Source organism: Tursiops truncatus, chromosome 10 (genome assembly GCF_011762595.2).
Source record: "Tursiops truncatus isolate mTurTru1 chromosome 10, mTurTru1.mat.Y, whole genome shotgun sequence".
Classification (NCBI taxonomy): domain Eukaryota; kingdom Metazoa; phylum Chordata; class Mammalia; order Artiodactyla; family Delphinidae; genus Tursiops; species Tursiops truncatus.
Window position 1 is genome coordinate 61,981,203 of NC_047043.1, and position 17,272 is coordinate 61,998,474.

Genomic DNA, 17,272 nt, shown 5'->3' on the forward strand with positions numbered 1-17,272 from the left:
GTACTAGGTCAGGCCAAGTTCAAGGAGGGAGTTGTTCAAACCCTCACCTCAGAAAATGTCCCATTTCCACTGTATTGGGCTGTCTTAGGAATAAATGTAACTAGAAACCAACCAAGCAGCATCAGGCTCTGCAGCGTCCCCACAACTCGCTTCAGAAAGCCTGAAACCTGGGTGCTGAGAGGGCTCGGAAGCTGTGACTCTTCCACTGCAAGCACACCCAGCACCCAGGTCTTGGTGTATCGACACCTTCCTCCAGAAAAGTAGCCAGGTCTGCAAAGAGAAACGGCTGATTCCAGTGCAGGGGCAGGAAAGGTACAAGCTGAGCCAAAAGTAAGGAGGTCCTCAAAGAAGGATGGGGACATGTCAAAAGACACAGAAGCCAGCTTGAAGAGGCTCCCCCTGGCCAAATCTGCAACCATCTGGGCATCAAACTTTTAAATGGTACTATGGATTATAATCCATTGAATAAAATAATAATCTATGAATCCATACTGACAATATATAGACAGACCAATAGACTGAGAGATAGTTGAGAAGGGCAAACTCTACTGTAGAATGCCAACTAATACATGTAGAAGTAAAGATGGTATTAGAAAATTACAGTTGCAACCATTGTAACAAAAAATGTTTCAGGCAGGAGTCATCAGTGGGTGCTAAACGTGGAGGCTGAAAGTTTGATGAGCAACAGGATATTTACAGTCTCCTACTTGTTCCCCACAAAATACTTATTAATTAAGGGAGAAATAATAAATTTACGGTGGATAAAACTGGCAGACACTACGTTAATCAATGATCAACAGAGACACCACCAACATAGAAACAAATGGCTATCTGTGCGTCCTGCTAGGGTGCCCTGAGCAGGAAACATCACTCCACTGATACTTATGCCAAAAACCCATAATCTGATTCTAACGATGACAGGAGAGCAAACAAAACCAAGTTGAGGGATATTCTACAAAATACTGACCTATAGAATTAAAAACTGTCAGTGTGACGAAAGACCCAAATAAATAAATTAATTAAAAGGTTGAGGAAGTGTTCCAGATTAATGCAGATGTGACAAGTGAATGCAGTATACACACGATCTGGGATTGGATTCCAAACTGCTATCAGTTGCATTGAGAAAATCTGAAAACCATTTGTATGTAAGATAATAATTTTAAATTTCGTCATTTTGACCATTATATGGTGGTTATGTAAGTGAACATCCTTGTTCTTAGGAAGTACACACTGAAGTATGAAGTACTTAAGAGTAAAGGGGCATGATGTCTGCGACTCACTTTTAAACAGTTCAGAAAGGAGATGATGTATGTATGTATGGATGGATGGATAGAGATGATAGGTATATACAGAGAGACAGATGTAGGAAATGCTACAGCAAATGTGGCAAAATGAACATTTGGTTAAGCTTGGTGATGATATGGAATTCTCTGTACTATTCTTACAAAGTTTCTGTTAAGTGTGAAATTATTTTAAAACAAAAAGTTTTTAAAAAAAAACAAAGCAAAACATGACAAGTGAAAAGGAAGATACTAAAAAAATATATGCAGGACGGGAATATAAAGTGGTACAGCCACTCCAGAAAGTAATCTGGCACTTTTCTAAAAACCTAAACATGTACTTACCATGTGACCCAGCAATTGAACTCTCGGGTATTTATTCCAGAGAAAGAAAACTTCTGTTCATAAAAAGCCTGTACACAGATGTTCATAGAAGCTTTGTGTATAATAGCCCCAAACTGGAAAGCACCAAAACACCCTTCAATAGGTAAAAAATCGAAGAAGCTGATGCAGTCACATCATGGAGTACTACTCAGCAAAGGAACAAACTACTGATACACACAACAGTTTAAATGGATCTCCAGGAAATCAGGCTGAGTGCAGAAAGTCAATGTCAAAAATTTACACACTGCATGATTTCCATTTATATAGCATTATCGAAATGACAAAATTGTAGAGATGAAGAATAAATTAGTGGTTGCCAGAGGTTGTGGGTGGAGGGAAGGAAGGAAGTGGCTGTGAGTATAAAAGGACAACACAAGGGATCCTTACGGTGGAACAAGTCTGTATCTTGACTGCGATGGTGGACACATAATATGCACATATAATAGAACTGCACAGAGCTACACATACACGCACACACACACACAAGTGCGTGTGAAATGGGTGAAACTTTGAAGAAGCTGTGTGGGTGGTACCAATGACAGTTTCCTGGTTTTGCTATTGTACTATAGTCATGAAAGGTGCTAACTCTGGGGGAAACTGGGTGAAGGATGTGCAGTACCACCCCATACATTTCTTTGCAACTCTCTGTGAATCTATAATTATTCCAAAATAAAAAGTTCAAACCAAGAAAACAGCAAGCCCCGGACAGAGCTTGTATGGGCTGCCCTGCTGACACTGCCATGACCTCAGCTCCCAAGAGATGTCCCTTGGGGAGTCTGGCCTGAGTGGTGTCCTTTCTTCTCACTTTATCTGGCAGCCCCACAGCTTTGCATGAAGTCTCAACCCCCTTCACTATGTAACTTATTGCTGGGGAACAGATGATGGAAGCACAGGGCAGAGACCTAGAGAAATCTGGGTATGACCTTTAACAATACTGGAGCTCACATTGGATTAAGGGCTTTGAAGTCAGGCTGCTTGGGTTCAAACCCCCATCTGTCTCTTACTATCCATAAGGCCTCAGATAAGATGCTTACCCTTTTGGGCCACAGTTTTCTTATCTATGAAGTGGGAGTGATGATAGTCCCTGATCATAGGTATATGATGTATATCATACTGTGTTTGTACCTATAAATCTTAGAACAGTACCAGACACCTAGAAAGAGTTAATAAATGCTAGTTGTTATTTATAATACAAATAAAAACAATTGTTTACCATTATTATATCTCTCTACAGGTTTAATCATTCCTATTTTACAGTGAAGAAGCTGGGACTCAGCAAAACTAATTAGCTGGTGTGGATCGGCTAGTGACAGAGCTGAGATCCAGATCCAGAGCCTCCAAGTGCATGCCCTGTCCAATACGTCTGTGTGAGTCAGTGTGTGCGGAAGCCTTACCAGAAAGAGGAGGAGGGGGAAAATTCAGAAAGCAGAGAAAAGGAGAAAGAATAGACTATATTCTAGGAAGAAAGATGGGAAAGAACATCTCAACTGACTCAGACTATAAAGGAAATTTACGTTCCCACTATTTTGAGTTCCTAACGTAGGGAGCCTCTAGGGTTGGTGGATTCAGTGGCTCAGCAACGTCATGGATCGTATGGGTCTATCTTTCGACTCTGTGTTGTCAATTCAAAATTCAGTCAAATTAGGAAAATCATAAGTGTTTGTCCTTTGGAGTAAACAAATTATAGAGGCTGTGAAATTCCATGCCAGGGCATTAAGTAGGTTTTCAGATCACTTGTGAGCACAGAGGAAATAGCAACACTTCAGAAGCTTAGTTTGATAAGTTTTTTCTTAAAGTACTTGCTAATGGCTTCACTAAAATTTGAAGAAGCTCATGTAACCAAAAAGGTTTTCCCAGCATATAACATGTCTGTAAAAAAAAGAACAGCAACAAAACTTTCAAGTTAATCTTTCACCTATTAAATATTGTTCCACCGTGGATTTCTTTTAAAGAGGAAAAGGGTACTAAAAACTTACAGTAGAAATATTTTACTAGCTTTTTTATCCTATCCTCTCTGTTTGCATATAACATGTATCAAGAGAAAAACACTAAAAGCAAAATGGGTATTTTTACTTTACATATAATCCAGTGATATCAGCATTGCTCTTGCTATCATTTTGAATAGGTGGTGCTTTGAGGGGTTGCTTCCAAATCTACCTCCCTCTTTCCCCAATGAGAAAACCTCCACTGTACCATCTGGTTCTGCTGCTCCATTAGGCATTCATATTCGGAGAGAAAAGACTTACTAGAATACCTCTGCAGATTCAACATCAGCGATTCCACTTGCTTCACTGCCCTCAGATTTTGCAGTGGAGGTTTGAGCTTTGACACTGAAACTCATGTAACTAAGTTATAAGCATGCTTACTAATAGCCTAGCAGGGTTTGATGATGACCTGACTGTTCTCAGACAGGGACCATCCCAGATGTTTAACCCAAGAACACAACAAGCTCCTTGAAATGGCTTGAAGGCCCCTTTCAACTGAGAAGCCCTTCTCGGTTTAATGCCTTTGCTGGAAGATGGTCAGGGGTGTCCAGTTCTTGCTCCTGCTGGGGGACAACTAAGCAAACTGTGAAATGTCATCACCAAGCTCCCCGAGTGGATTAGCAGCTCCAAAGGGCAACACACATCTCTAAGTCGTCCTGTAAAGTGACCCCAAAGTGTGACTTGTCACACCATCCTGGGCTCGTTTACCCTCTGAAGGGCACAGGGCCGCTTTGCCTGATGCACAGCAGGTTTAAGCTCACGGATAATCCAGAGCATGTTCTGAACAATAACTGGTTCCAGCCAAGTCATGGTCCCTGCAGGGCCTGCCAGGGCAGAAGCTCGCCTGCCCTTGGGTGGGTAGGGGGAACAGGCAATGGGAACTATTTTTCACCAGGAAGCACGTCACCATGTCCCTGGAATGAGACCTCTGTGATTCTGCTAATTTGGTGCCTGTAACCTTGAAAGGCTGAGGCATTTCTGAAACACCTCCACTGGGCATATAAAGGGTTGAGGCCCTGAGGTTTCAGGACAGGCCGTGGACTTTGCAAACCCTAGAGCTGCAATACTCACCCTCCTTGACACTGTATCAAGACAGCAGCAGACCCATCTCAAAGGTAAAGGATTTTGAACTTGAGTGTGCCTGGGATGGAAGTTCATCTTGTATTTCTTGGGGGAAGCAAATGGATAGACTCCTTGTAACCCTGTCTTTTTCAGCCACTGGGGTTCATCTTTCCCTCTGAACGCTCACTTTGCATCTGCTTGGGAATGACTCAGAAATCTTAATGGGGCTTTTCCATATCTAATTTATATATTTAAGTGATACATTCAAAACAAGCTAAACTCTGTGAGAGCGCCAGAAATCAGTGCCAGTGTTCATTTAACACGGCACTGATAAGATGAAATCTTGTAAATGAAAACAGTGCATATGGAGGGAGAGATGCTAAAACCCTCAGAGGAACCAACATCCTCAAGGAATGTTCAGATAGAGACTCTCAACCATAGTGGGCTCCTCAGAAGACTGATGCTTAAGAGGATGTGCTAAATTCTGGTCTTTGTAATTCTGAAGCAGAGCTTCTTAAACTTTCCTATGTACATGAATCATCTAGGGATCAGGTTAAAATGCAAATTTTGATTCAGATTTTGGTCTTGATAAACTCTGCATTCATAACAACTCCTAGGTGATGCCAGCGCTGCTGGTCCATGTGACAATTGAGAAGCAGGGTTCAGTGGTGTTTCAGGGATGGTAAATAATCTTTAGACTTTGCAATCACTGAATCTTATCAAATAGCAAAAAGTAAAAAATAGTTCTGTTCTGTTTTTAAATTTTGATTTTTATATTAACATAGAGCAAAATGGCTCTTTTGTGTGTTCTCAGTTCTAAGAATTTACCACACATTCAGCTCTGTGTAACCACCATCACAATCGGGATACAGAACAATTACATCACCCCCTCCCCACCACACACCAGTTTCCTCATGCTATGGCTTTGCAGTTATACTCTCCCCCTACCTCTAACCCTGGGCAATTATTATAGCCTTGTCTTTTTGAGAATGTCATATAAATGGAATCATAGAGGGTATATAGTCTACTGAGATTGGCTTCTTCCACTCAGCATGAATGCCTTTGAGGTTCATCTAAGTTATTGAAAGTAGCGACAGTTTGTTCCTTTTTATTACTGAACAGTATTCCATTCTATGGATGTTCAACAGTTATTCACACATTCAATGACTATTGGTTGTCTCCACATTTTGGCAATGACAGATAGAACTGTGTGTGGGTGTACAGGTTTTTGCTAGAACGTTAAGTTTGCATTTCTCTAAGCTAAATAACTAGCAACGGGATTGCTGGGTCATATGGTGAGAATATGTTTAACTTTATAAGTTATAACGTATGAGAGTTCCAATTGCTCCATTCCTCTCCTCTCTAGCACTTGATATTGTCAATATATACATTTTTATTTTGGCCATTCTTATAAGGATGTAGCAGTATCTCTGCACTTTTCATTTAATTTGTATTTCCCTAGTGGCTAATGATGTTCAACATCTTTTAACATGCTTAATTGATATCTGTGCATCCTCTTTGGTGAAGTGTCTGCTAAAATGTTTTGCCCATCTTTTAACTGGGTTGCTTGCTTTCAAATTGTTGAGTTTTGAAAGTTCTTCATATAGTCTGGACACAAATCCTTTATCATATACGTGATTTGCAAATATTTTTTTCTCAGTTTGTATCTTGTCTTTTCATTCCTTTTGGAGAGCAAAATTTTCTAATTTTGGTGAAGCCCAATTTATTAATTTTTCTTTCATGAAGTGTGCTTTTTGTCATGTCTAAGAATCTTTGCCTAGCCTCAAGCCACAAAAAATATTTCTCCTATATTTTCTCTTAAACGTTTTATAGCTTTACATTTTATATTCGATCTATAATCCATTTGAGTTAATTTTTATATAAGGTATGGGGTTTAGGGGTTTTTGGTTTGGGTTTTTTGCATATTGGTATCTTATTGTTCCAACACTATTTGTTGAGACTTATCTCTGATGTCTTTTTTTTTTTTTTGCCGATATCACACATCTTCATTATTGTAGCTTTATAGTAAGACTTAAAATCAGGTAGTGTAATTCCTTCAACTTCATTCTTCATTTTCAAAAGGGCTTTAGTTACTCTAGTCCTTTTGCCTTTCCATAAGTTTTATAATCAGTTTGTCTTTATTTTTAAAAATCCAATTTGGATTTTTATTAGAATTGCAATAAATCTACAGATTAATTTTGGGAGAACGGATATCTCTGCTATGTTGTCTTCCAATCCATTAGCATGATATGTCTCTGCGTTTATTTAAGTTTTCTTTTATTTCATTCTTCAGCATTTTGCAGTTTTTAGCAACCATATTTTGCACACGTTTTGTTAGATTTATATCTGAGTATTTAATTTGGGGGGAGTTATTGTAAATGGGATTGTCTTTTCAATTTCAATTTCCAATTGTTCACTGGTAGCATACACTCATTTCTATGTATTAAACTCATATCCTGCACCTTTGCTAAACTCACTTACTAGTTCCAGGAATTTATTTTTTGTGATTTGCTTCATGGGCACTTGAATAGAATCTGTATTCTGTTGTCACTGGGTAGAGATCTATACATTACATTTAGATCTAGCTGGCTGCTGCTGCTGCCCAATTTTTCTGCATTGGTGATTTCCTCCCTACTAAGTTCTGCTCTTTGGGATCAGATCCACACATGTGCAGCCCACAGGCCAGCCTAGGTGCTCATGAGCAATTTTTAAGGATACCCACCTCCGTGGTATCCCTGGTAATTTCCAATTCCCTGGACTCCCCTTTTTCAATCCTCTGGCCAGAAACTTAGGGCTTTAGTTACCTGCTCTGCTGTGCACTTCTGGAGGCTGCACCCACACCTTCGTCATGTGCTGAGAGGACAGAGAGAGAGAGAAAAAAGCAGCGAGGGTCGGCTCCATCCAGTAGGACCACAGCTCCTCCTATCTGAGCAGGTGGGTTTTGCATCTCTGCAGGCCCTGCTGCTGGTCAATTCCATTGATGCTGCCAAGCTCCCTCGCCTTGGAATTTCCTGGAGACCCGCAAGAATAGGGAAAAGGAAAACTAGTGATTTCCCTCATTCTCTGAGCATCAGGAGTCTCCTTTCTTCCTAGAATCAGAGGACTGCTTGGAGCTCTCTCTGTCCACGTTCCCACTTCTGAGTTTCCTGTTGACTTGAGTCTAAACTGGGGATACCAGAATAAAAATAGAAAACTTAGCGCCATTCAATGGTAATTGGAATTCTGGCCTTCTTCTCCAATCCACCTGCTACTGTTTACTTCTTGGAGTCCACAAGCAGTTGCACTGAGTATTCTGTCCAGGCTTTGGAGCTGCGTTCTTTGGAGAGACGGGTAGAGTGTGCTTCCTCCATTTTATCTGGAACTAGAACCCTACTTCAAACCATGATCTTTATGAAGCTTTTTGAAATGTTGTTAAAAAAAAAAAAAAAAGAACCATGAAATAGTTGCTCTTATGAGGTGTTGGGTATGCAAGAAGTACGTTGGTGGCACACACAGTCAGCTGGGATGCAGTGAGCCACACTAGCCGAGAGTCACAGGAATAACTGATACGTCAAAATTCTTCCTAAAATAACTCTCACATTCCTCAGTTTGGGTTTAATACTCTGAGTAACCAGAGACTTAGGAGATTAAATGGTTGGCACAGCAATTAGCGCTCACAATGGACAAATGTGTCTTTGTTTCAGCTGACTCACTAACATCATTTGGCACTTGGTGCACCACAAATGCCTCACAGATGGTGACAAGCTCAACACACTTTGTTTAACTGAATTCTGTGAAGGTGTTATACACTGTCGTTCTCTTTAAGCACTCATTAATTTTGTGAAGGAAAGTTCATAATTGTCATTGACGTTATGGCTTTTCTGGGTTGGTGGTGATTGACTGGAAGGAATACTATTGATTGTCTTGAGCGGAGTGCAGTCTGGTGGATGGTATTCTTAGCTGAGCAGATACAGACGAATAGAGCCATTTATTTATCAAGGACAATCCCCTTTGTTTCCAAAGGGCTTTCCAACTACTGATATCTTCCTCATCACATTTCTGCACATTTTAGAAGCCAGAAAACACAATGCTCCCAGAAACATGTATTACCCGTGAAGGAATGGGCTAAACCCTAACAATGAGATGCTGGGTCTCCCAGGAGGTTAGAGCTGGGGAGCTTGGATGAATCTCCAGTCCAAAGACAGAAGACAATTTTTCTCTACGCTTATTTTATTTTATTTTTATAATATTTATTTATTTTATTTCTTTTATCTTTGCTGCACCGGGTCTTAGTTGCAGCACACGGGATCTTTTTGTTGCAGCATGAGGACTTCTTAGTTGCAGCACGCATGCAGGATCTAGTTCCCCGACCAGGTATCGAACCCAGGTCCCCTGCATTGGGTGCGTGGAGTCTTACCCACTGGACCACCATGGAAGTCCCTTTCTACGTTTATTTAGGCATAACTTGTGTGTAATAAAATCCACCTGCTTTAGATGTACAGTTTGGTAAGTTTTGGCAATTGTATACAGTTGTTTAACCATCATGAGAAGCAAGATACAGAACATTTCCACAACCTTAAAAGGTTCCCCAGGCCCCTTTGCAGTCATTCCCCTCCCTCACCTCGACCCCAGGCCACCCCAACTGCTTCTGTCACTCTGGTTCTGTGGTGCTCTCACCACAGGCCTCTGCACAGTCCACTTCCTGCATCCTGGGTGCTCCTACCCACCCACTCGTCCTGCGTGTCCCTGCCCCTAGGAAGCACCCCGAAGCCCTCAGACCAGGCCAGGTGACTCCAAGGTTCCCCTCACTGGCCCCACAGACTTTCCCTCAATGCCTGAAGCACTACCACAGGGACCACTGCCACTTCCAGGCCAGCTCTTCAGGATAAAGATAACTTGGAGATGGGGGGGCATTTATTCAATTCAATAAATATTTATTGAGCACCAGTACATGCTTTAATATATTTAAATAAAACATAGGATAATCACATTTCCTAAAAACTCTGAGGGCTTACTGCAAGGTCAGTTGGATCTCTGCTCTTTTGCCAGGAACGTATGAGATCACTGAGCACTTCCAGGGGATAAGAAAGTCACTTTCCTCCTCCCTAGGGGACAGCTGGGGGCAGTGGGTGGGGCCTGGGCCCTGATTACGACAGCTGCCCCACTTACCAGCTGTATGACCTCGATAAAGCCAAATTGCTACTCAACTTTCTAACCTGCGGAATAGTGCTTACCTTGCAAGATGGCTGTTGCTGTGACATCCCTATGCTCAGCCCTCACTACCTCAGCGTCCCTGGGGCCAGCTCTGACCCATCGCACAAGAGGACAGGATCAAAGACGGAGTTCTCACCTTGGCTGCACATTAGAATCACGGGGGGTGCTTTTAAAAATCCTGACACCCAGGCCACATCCCAGGCTGATGAAATCAGACTCCCTGGGGACTGGCATTTGTTTTTTGTAAAACTCTCCAAGTGATTCCAAGGTCGGCCAAGGTCAATAGACACTGATCCAGAAAGAAGAGAAAAGAAGTAGAATTATTTCATGTCTATAGAAAGAAAGTTGGGGGAGGTTGTGATGATTATTTATTGTTAATGATTACACTATATCCTATACAGTATGAGGTTTTAGAACTACAAAAGTTCTAAACTGTGAAACAATTGAATATTCATGATCAAATTTAATCTTCAGAGAAATTTTAAAGATGAGGAGTCTGAGGCCTGGAGAACTTATTGTCAAACAGAAGGTGCATCAAGTTAATGGACAAATAGGTCTGCAGTGAATGTCTGGCTTCAAACCCCTCTCTGCTTCCACCCTGCCCCACTGCCCTTGTCAGTCCCTCTGAGAGAGCTGTGATCCAGACCTTCATGCTGATTCCAGACCCAGGTGTCCAGATGCCCCTTCAGTACTTCCCCTTGAATGTTAACGCCCAGGCAACTCAAACTCTGTCCAGCACTGCTCAAGGTCACTCTGCATGGCCCTCCTCCTCTGGTTGCCCACCTTTGCACAGGCACAGCCAGTGCAGCTCCACTGACATCCCTCACCTTTGTTTACCACGTGGCGCTGACCACCTCCAGAATGCCTTCATTACCCTTGCCTCTACCCCCTGGTCATAGCTCCTCCCTGGACATTTCCAGTAGCCCACTAACTCCTTTCCCCGCACCCACTCTCACCCTCCAGCCCCTGCTTTTGACCTGTCTGCTAGACCAACCAAGGTCTAGGAGTTGGGCAGGGGTTTCTTCGTGTAAAAAAGTGACCATTTTTGAGTATCTGATATGTATGATTTCACACACAAGCATGTGCACACACACAGGTACGCACAAACCTCAAAGCTGCTTGCTCGGTTGTGTCAGATGTTGGGACCATTTTCTGTGACAAACCTCTTTAGTAAAGGGCTTGAAAACATTCAGAAGTGTGCAGCCTGCCTTCTGCCAGTTACAGTTGTGGGACCACAAGCAAATTCTATCACTCCTCAAATGTCTCACCTTTAAAATGAGGAAGGGAATGTTGACTCATGGGGATGTGGTGATAACTAAAGACATAAAATGCCTGTCACACACTACTTGCTGATAAAAAGCCAAGGGGCCGTTCATCTGTAAGGAGGAAGGAAGGACAGAGCTATTTGCTAGGTGCCTGAGACACGCCAGGCTCCAGCAGGGAGCTTCTGCCTTCACATCCCTGGATCCTGTCAACAAACCAGTGTACCTCCCTGTTAGGTCCTGTGCTTGACCTGGGTCTCCCTCAGGTAAATAGCAAGGGTCTGTACCTTCCAGAGTCCAAGAGAGCGTGTTCTACGGGGGTTCGGCTGATATTTTCTTTTTCAGGGGATGAACAATCAGTACGTCCGCCGGGAGGTCTTCTGCCGGAACACCTGTGACGAGCTCAAACGCTTCTGGGAAAGAGAAATTGGCAAACAGACTTACTACCGAGAATCAGAAGAGCATCGCCTGGGAAGAAGTGCACTGGCAAAGTATGTGGCTTGTCTATTTTTTATTATTGATAATTAATTTTTAAAAATAGACTTTAATTTTTAGGGCAGTTTTAGGCTCACAGCAAAACTGAGCAGAGGGCTTCCCTGGTGGCGCAGTGGTTGAGAGTCCGCCTGCCGATGCAGGGGACACAGGTTCGTGCCCCGGTCCGGGAAGATCCCACATGCTGCAGAGTGGTTGGGCCCGTGAGCCATGGCCGCTGAGCCTGCACGTCCGGAGCCTGTGCTCCGCAACAGGAGAGGCCACAACAGTGAGAGACCTGCGTACCGCAAAAAAAAAAAAAAAAAAAAAAAAAAAAAAAACTGAGCAGAAAGTAGAGAGCTTTCATACACCCCCTCCCCCGCCATACACAGCCTCCCCTACCAGCAACATGCCCCACCAGAGAGGTGCATCTGTTACAATCCATGAACCCACATGGACACATCATACCCACACTTGTCTGTTTTTGTTTGTTTGTTTGTTTTGGGTTTTTTTTTTTGCGTTGTGCGGGCCTCTCACTGTTGTGGCCTCTCCCATTGCGGAGCACAGGCTCCAGACGTGCAGGCTCAGAGGCCATGGCTCACGGGCCTAGCCGCTCCACGGCATGTGGGATCTTCCCGGACCGGGGCATGAACCCGTGTCCCCTGCATCGGCAGGCGGACTCTCAACCACTGCGCCACCAGGGGAGCCCCACACTTGTCTGTTTTTTAAAAGCAAAATTGATTTCCCCAGAGGAATGCTAGATGGGCATCCTAGAGGACATAATTAGTTTGATTTTCCATGCATATGGTCCTGTCACCATCTATGGTTATGGGCAGTAATTTTAAAAATTCTTTAGGATTTCCCTGGTGACTCCATGTTTCCACTGCAGGGGATGCAGGTTCAATCCCTGGTAGGGGAACTGAGATCCCACATGCCACGCGCCGGCAAAAAATAAATAAATAAAAATAATAAATTCTTCTAAGCTAACAAATGTACACTCTAGTTCTTATCTGTATAAACAGAAAAATCTCTCCTTTCTGTCACCATTTCTAGCGTGTGAGGGTTACACTAAATTTGGGGAGCAGATCAGCAGATGTATCCATGAAGGGCAATCAAGCAAAGGAGACAATGACCAATTAATTCTCAGTGCTCGTTTGGGTCAAGACACAGGATGTCCTGCGTGGTTCTAGGAGGAGGGCCAATGGGCTCTCAGCCCTCTGGTGTGCATCCCTGTTCTAGCCAAGCAAGTCGAGTGGAGAGCAGTAACTCACATGAGCAGACCAGGGTTGCTGTCTCTGGAAACAGTGGCACCTCACCACACTCACACATACTGCCTCTCGATGACTGCAGGGGGTCACCCACAGAACACAGGGAAAGACAGGTCGGGCTGTCTACCCCCTCATAGGGAACAGCTCAGCCACTGTCTGTGCACTAAGACCACAGCTAGTGTGTAGCCAGTTGCTGGTGGGACAGGTGTGTGCTGGCCCAACGGCAGGGCCCGTGACTCCATACTGTCAGTCCATGGTTGCTAGGCTGAGAACATGCATGAACTCACAAGAGTTATATTCACTGTCACCTTCCAAAACCCCGTCCTGAGCCCTAGAGGCAAACCCAGCCTCTTCTACATGCAGAGACCTGCTCAGCCATATTCCTGGCCACAGGCAAGAAAAAGCAGACTGTCCTACCTGCTGAGGCGTTGTGTCAGGGCATCTTGTCCAGGGATTCTCAGAGAAGCTGAGTCAGGTGGCCAGTCATCTGAGGAGTCCCTGCCATCTTCCTCCCCCGAGGCCAGGCCACTCAGCATGCAGCACACCAGAGGCCACACTGAGGCCTGTGCCACGTGTGTGTCCCCCAGGGCAGTACACAGAAGGCCTCAGGTGGAGTGAAACTGACCTGCGGAAGATGCAAAAACCTTGTCTCTAAGCAAGGAGTAAGCCAAGGGGTGAATAAAATAAGCTCTGAAACAAACTGTGGTTTATTAAAACATTAAAATATATGTGTGCAGGATCTCTCCATGCACATAAAAAAGACTGCAGGAAAGACACTTTTGGTTGGTGGGGTCGCAAAGCTCTAACTTCTTATTTATCCTTCTCCTGCCTCTTCTAATCTGAACCTGGGCAGTCTGGCTCCAGAGACTCTCTGCTCCTCACCACTACTCCATGTTGTCCCTTCATAAATTGTAGAAGACAGCTCTGGTTCATTAGGTTGCTCTGAGGCTTGAATAAGAAAATGTACCTAGAGACTTCCCTGATGGTCCACTGGTTAAGACTTTGCCTTCCAATGCAGGGGGTGCAGGTTTGATCCCTGGTCCGGGAGCTAAGATCCCACATGCCTTGTGGCCAAAAAACCAGAACATAAAACAAAAGCAATATTGTAACAAATTCAATAAAGACTTTAAAAATGGTCCACATCAGGGCTTCCCTGGTGGTGCAGTGGTTGAGAGTCCGCCTGCTGATGCAGGGGACGCGGGTTCGTGCCCCGGTCCGGGAAGATCCCACATGCCACAGAGCGGCTAGGCCCGTGAGCCATGGCCGCTGAGCCTGTGCGTCCGGAGCCTGTGCTCTGCAATGGGAGGGGCCACAGCAGTGAGAGGCCCGCGTACCAAAAAAAAAAAAAAAAAAAAAGGTCCACATCAAAAAGATCTTAAAAAAAAAAAAAGAAAATGTGCCTAAAGCACCCAGCATGGGGCAGGGCCCAAGGTCAGGGCTCGCAAATGTCAGGTCCCCTGCCTCCTCCACACTCCCACTTAATCCAGGATTGAATATAGCACCAGCAAGATGCCAAAGGAAGAGCCCTCCGGATGAGTAGCAAGTCTCCCTGTGCCTCAGTTTCCTCCTTGTTATTTTTATCATAGAGAAACAAACACTGACAGAAGAGGGATGTTGGGGAGTTACTGCCTTTAATTAGTGGGGAGCAGTAGGTTAATAGTGTTGTTCAACTATATCCTTACTGATTTCTTGTCTGTTTTACTGATGCTTGAAATATGGGTACTGAAGATTTGCAGATCTATTTCTCTTTACAGATCTATCACATTTTGTTTCATGTATTTTGAAGCTCTGTATTAGGTACATAAATGTTTAGGATTATTATATACTCTTGATGAATTAAACCGTTTATTACAAAACAACCCTCTTTCTCTTCGGTAATATTCTTTGCTATGAACTCTACCTTGTCTGTTGTTAATATAACCACTCCAGCCTTCGTTGATTAGGGTTAAGATGGGATATTTTTCCATCTTTTTACTTTTAACCTATTTATGTCTTCATATTTAAAATGAGTTTCTTATAGGCAACATATATTTGGATATTTTTTAATGCAATCTGTCAACCTTTGCATTTCAATTGGATTACTTATGTCATTAACATTAATTGGTATGATTGGGTTTAAATCTACCATCTTGTTATTTGTCACCTTTTTCTCTCAACAGTTATTTATTCCCTTTCTTTTTCTGCCTACTTTTGAATTAAATATTTTTAATGATTCCATTTAATCTCCTCTTTTGGCTTTTTAACTATATCTCTGTGTGTTATTTTAGTGGTTGCTTTAACATTTACATATACATCTTTAACTTATCACTGTCTACCTTCAAGTGACACATTATTTCCTGTAGAGGGTAAGAACCTTACAATCATATAGTCCCATCTCTCCGCTCCTGGTCTTTGTGTTATTATACAGAGTACAATTTGACTTCCACATATGTTATAAACGCCATATTACATCATTAACAGTTTTGCCGTGCGGCTTGAGGGATCCTAGTTCACTGACCAGGGATAGAACTCGTGCCCCCTGCAGTGGGCACGCAGAGTCCCAACCACTGGACCGCCAGGAAATTCCCATGAACCACTGACTATCTTTTAAAGAGATTTAAATAGTAAGAAAAAAAAAATCATTAATACGCACACACACAGATGTCCTTCCAGGTGCTCTTCGTTCCACTGTGCAGATTTCCATGTGGCGTCATTTTTCCATCTGCTTGAAGGACTTCCTTTAACATGTCATATGTGACAGTCTGCTGGTAGTGAATTCTTCCAGTTTTTGCATATCTGAAAACAACTTTATCTCACCTCTGTTTTTGAAAGATAGCTTTGCTGGGTAAATAATTCTAGATTGAAGTTTTTTCCCCCCTCCTGTACTTTAAAGATATTGCACTTTCAAGGGAAATGTCAGAGAATTAAGACTAGAATAGTGCTCAAACAGAAGTGAGAGTTCAAATATGTATATATTTAAATTTGCAAGTCTTCTGCATACCTTTTAAAACCTGAACACATGCATGCACACACATGCATACACAGACACCTTCAGAATAAAAAGGAAGGAAGCTTCCCTGAACCAAAAGCCATGGAGATGAATACTCCATTTGTGTTTATTTTGTTTCTATTTTCAGGCTCAGAGAAGAATGGAAGCAGAAACTGGAAACAAAGCTGAGACTACGGAACAATTCAGATGAGACAGAAAAGCGGGCCAATGTTGGCCAAGAGCTTCACTGACACAAGAGGATACAAAGCACTGAGGTCACTCTGCCAGGACAAGCCAGTGCAAATCCCTGAGTCCCTTTGCTACACCATACAGATCCCATACTAGTGTTTCCCCCACCTGTAAATCCTGTGGGGATTTACCTGTGAATCCTTCCCCACTGCTGAGTGGCAATTATTAGCCAAGGCAGTCCTCTCTGCATGGGGACCAGAATATTATCCCCAATGTGTCTAAAGACGAGATTATCTAACAGCAAAGCTCCATGCAGCATACTTTATTTCCATATAATTATCTTCTAATTTTGAAATCCCAATATTTGAAATTCTAAGCACATGAGGGGGGATGATTTTCACGGTCATACTTTAAACATCGCACATTAGTTTTGCTCCACATTTCTCCTAGGAAACAGCACCATGTAATACTTTCTCTTGTTTTCTTTTTATGAGAAGAGAAATGCACCCATCTGCAGAAATAAAAATACTGTAAATAGTCCTTAAAATAAGGTTTACAAATTAACTGATCTAATATTATTTTTCTTCACATGAATTTAATAGGCTTATTCAAAAACATGTTTACATAGAACCATTCAATAAGATCGGAATAATTTTAATAAAACTTGGTTGCCATGCCATCACTGGTATACATGCTCTTCATTTTGTTGCCTTCTTTTAAATCTCCACATGCTGGCACTGGCTGGCTCTCTGTCAGCTCAGCTAAAGTATATCTGGCCACCCGAACAAAGTGCTTGTCACATAGATTCTGGACTTTGAAATATCATTGTCACTGCCCAGCCATCTCTCAGGTCCCCATACAGGGTTGCTGCTTCTAAAAGTGCAAACTGTAACTAGGCCTGGTGCAACCTTTCCCAACCAGGGCAAAGGAGCAGAGAGATACATGCTGTAAAGTACTTGATGGTTGTAGGCAGTGCCTGCAAAGCCTTACATATTTAAGGGGCAGTGTTACCAGGAGACACAGAGAGCAAGGCAGAGGCAATTCTGAACAGAGCAAGTGTGGTGTTCCAGTCCTCTAAATGCCCTGATGTGCCCTAAAGTGCTTCCATCCACAGCCCCAGGGAGCCCAGATGGGAGCCACCAGGAGGCAAGAAGAATTGGGGGAGCATTTCCTCAGATTCCACACTCATATGATCCAGGAAACAGGGCTT

The 17,272-nt window shown here is 43.0% G+C and overlaps 1 protein-coding gene across 2 annotated transcripts; it reads left to right on the forward strand.

Moving 5' to 3' along the window:
• The first annotated feature begins 11,306 nt into the window (after window positions 1-11,306).
• On the forward strand, window positions 11,307-16,968 carry FAM240A (family with sequence similarity 240 member A). Of its 2 annotated transcripts, XM_073787888.1 has the most exons (3): window positions 11,307-11,432; window positions 11,512-11,657; window positions 16,022-16,968. In XM_073787888.1, the coding sequence occupies exons 2-3, from the start codon at window positions 11,515-11,517 to the stop codon at window positions 16,122-16,124; spliced, it is 246 nt and encodes an 81-aa protein (XP_073643989.1). In that variant the 5' UTR covers window positions 11,307-11,432; window positions 11,512-11,514; the 3' UTR covers window positions 16,125-16,968. The 2 variants fall into 2 exon arrangements, with proteins under 2 accessions (XP_073643989.1, XP_019802541.3); XM_019946982.3 differs by lacking the exon at window positions 11,307-11,432 and having other exon boundaries at window positions 11,509-11,657.
• The last annotated feature ends 304 nt before the right edge of the window (window positions 16,969-17,272 follow it).

Coding starts and splice junctions, on each gene's coding strand:
- FAM240A (XM_073787888.1), top strand. CDS start 11,515: ATGAACAATCAGTACGTCCGCCGGGAGGTCTTCTGCCGGAACACCTGT. Junction 11,658..16,021: donor GGAAGAAGTGCACTGGCAAA/GTATGTGGCTTG, acceptor TTCTATTTTCAG/GCTCAGAGAAGAATGGAAGC.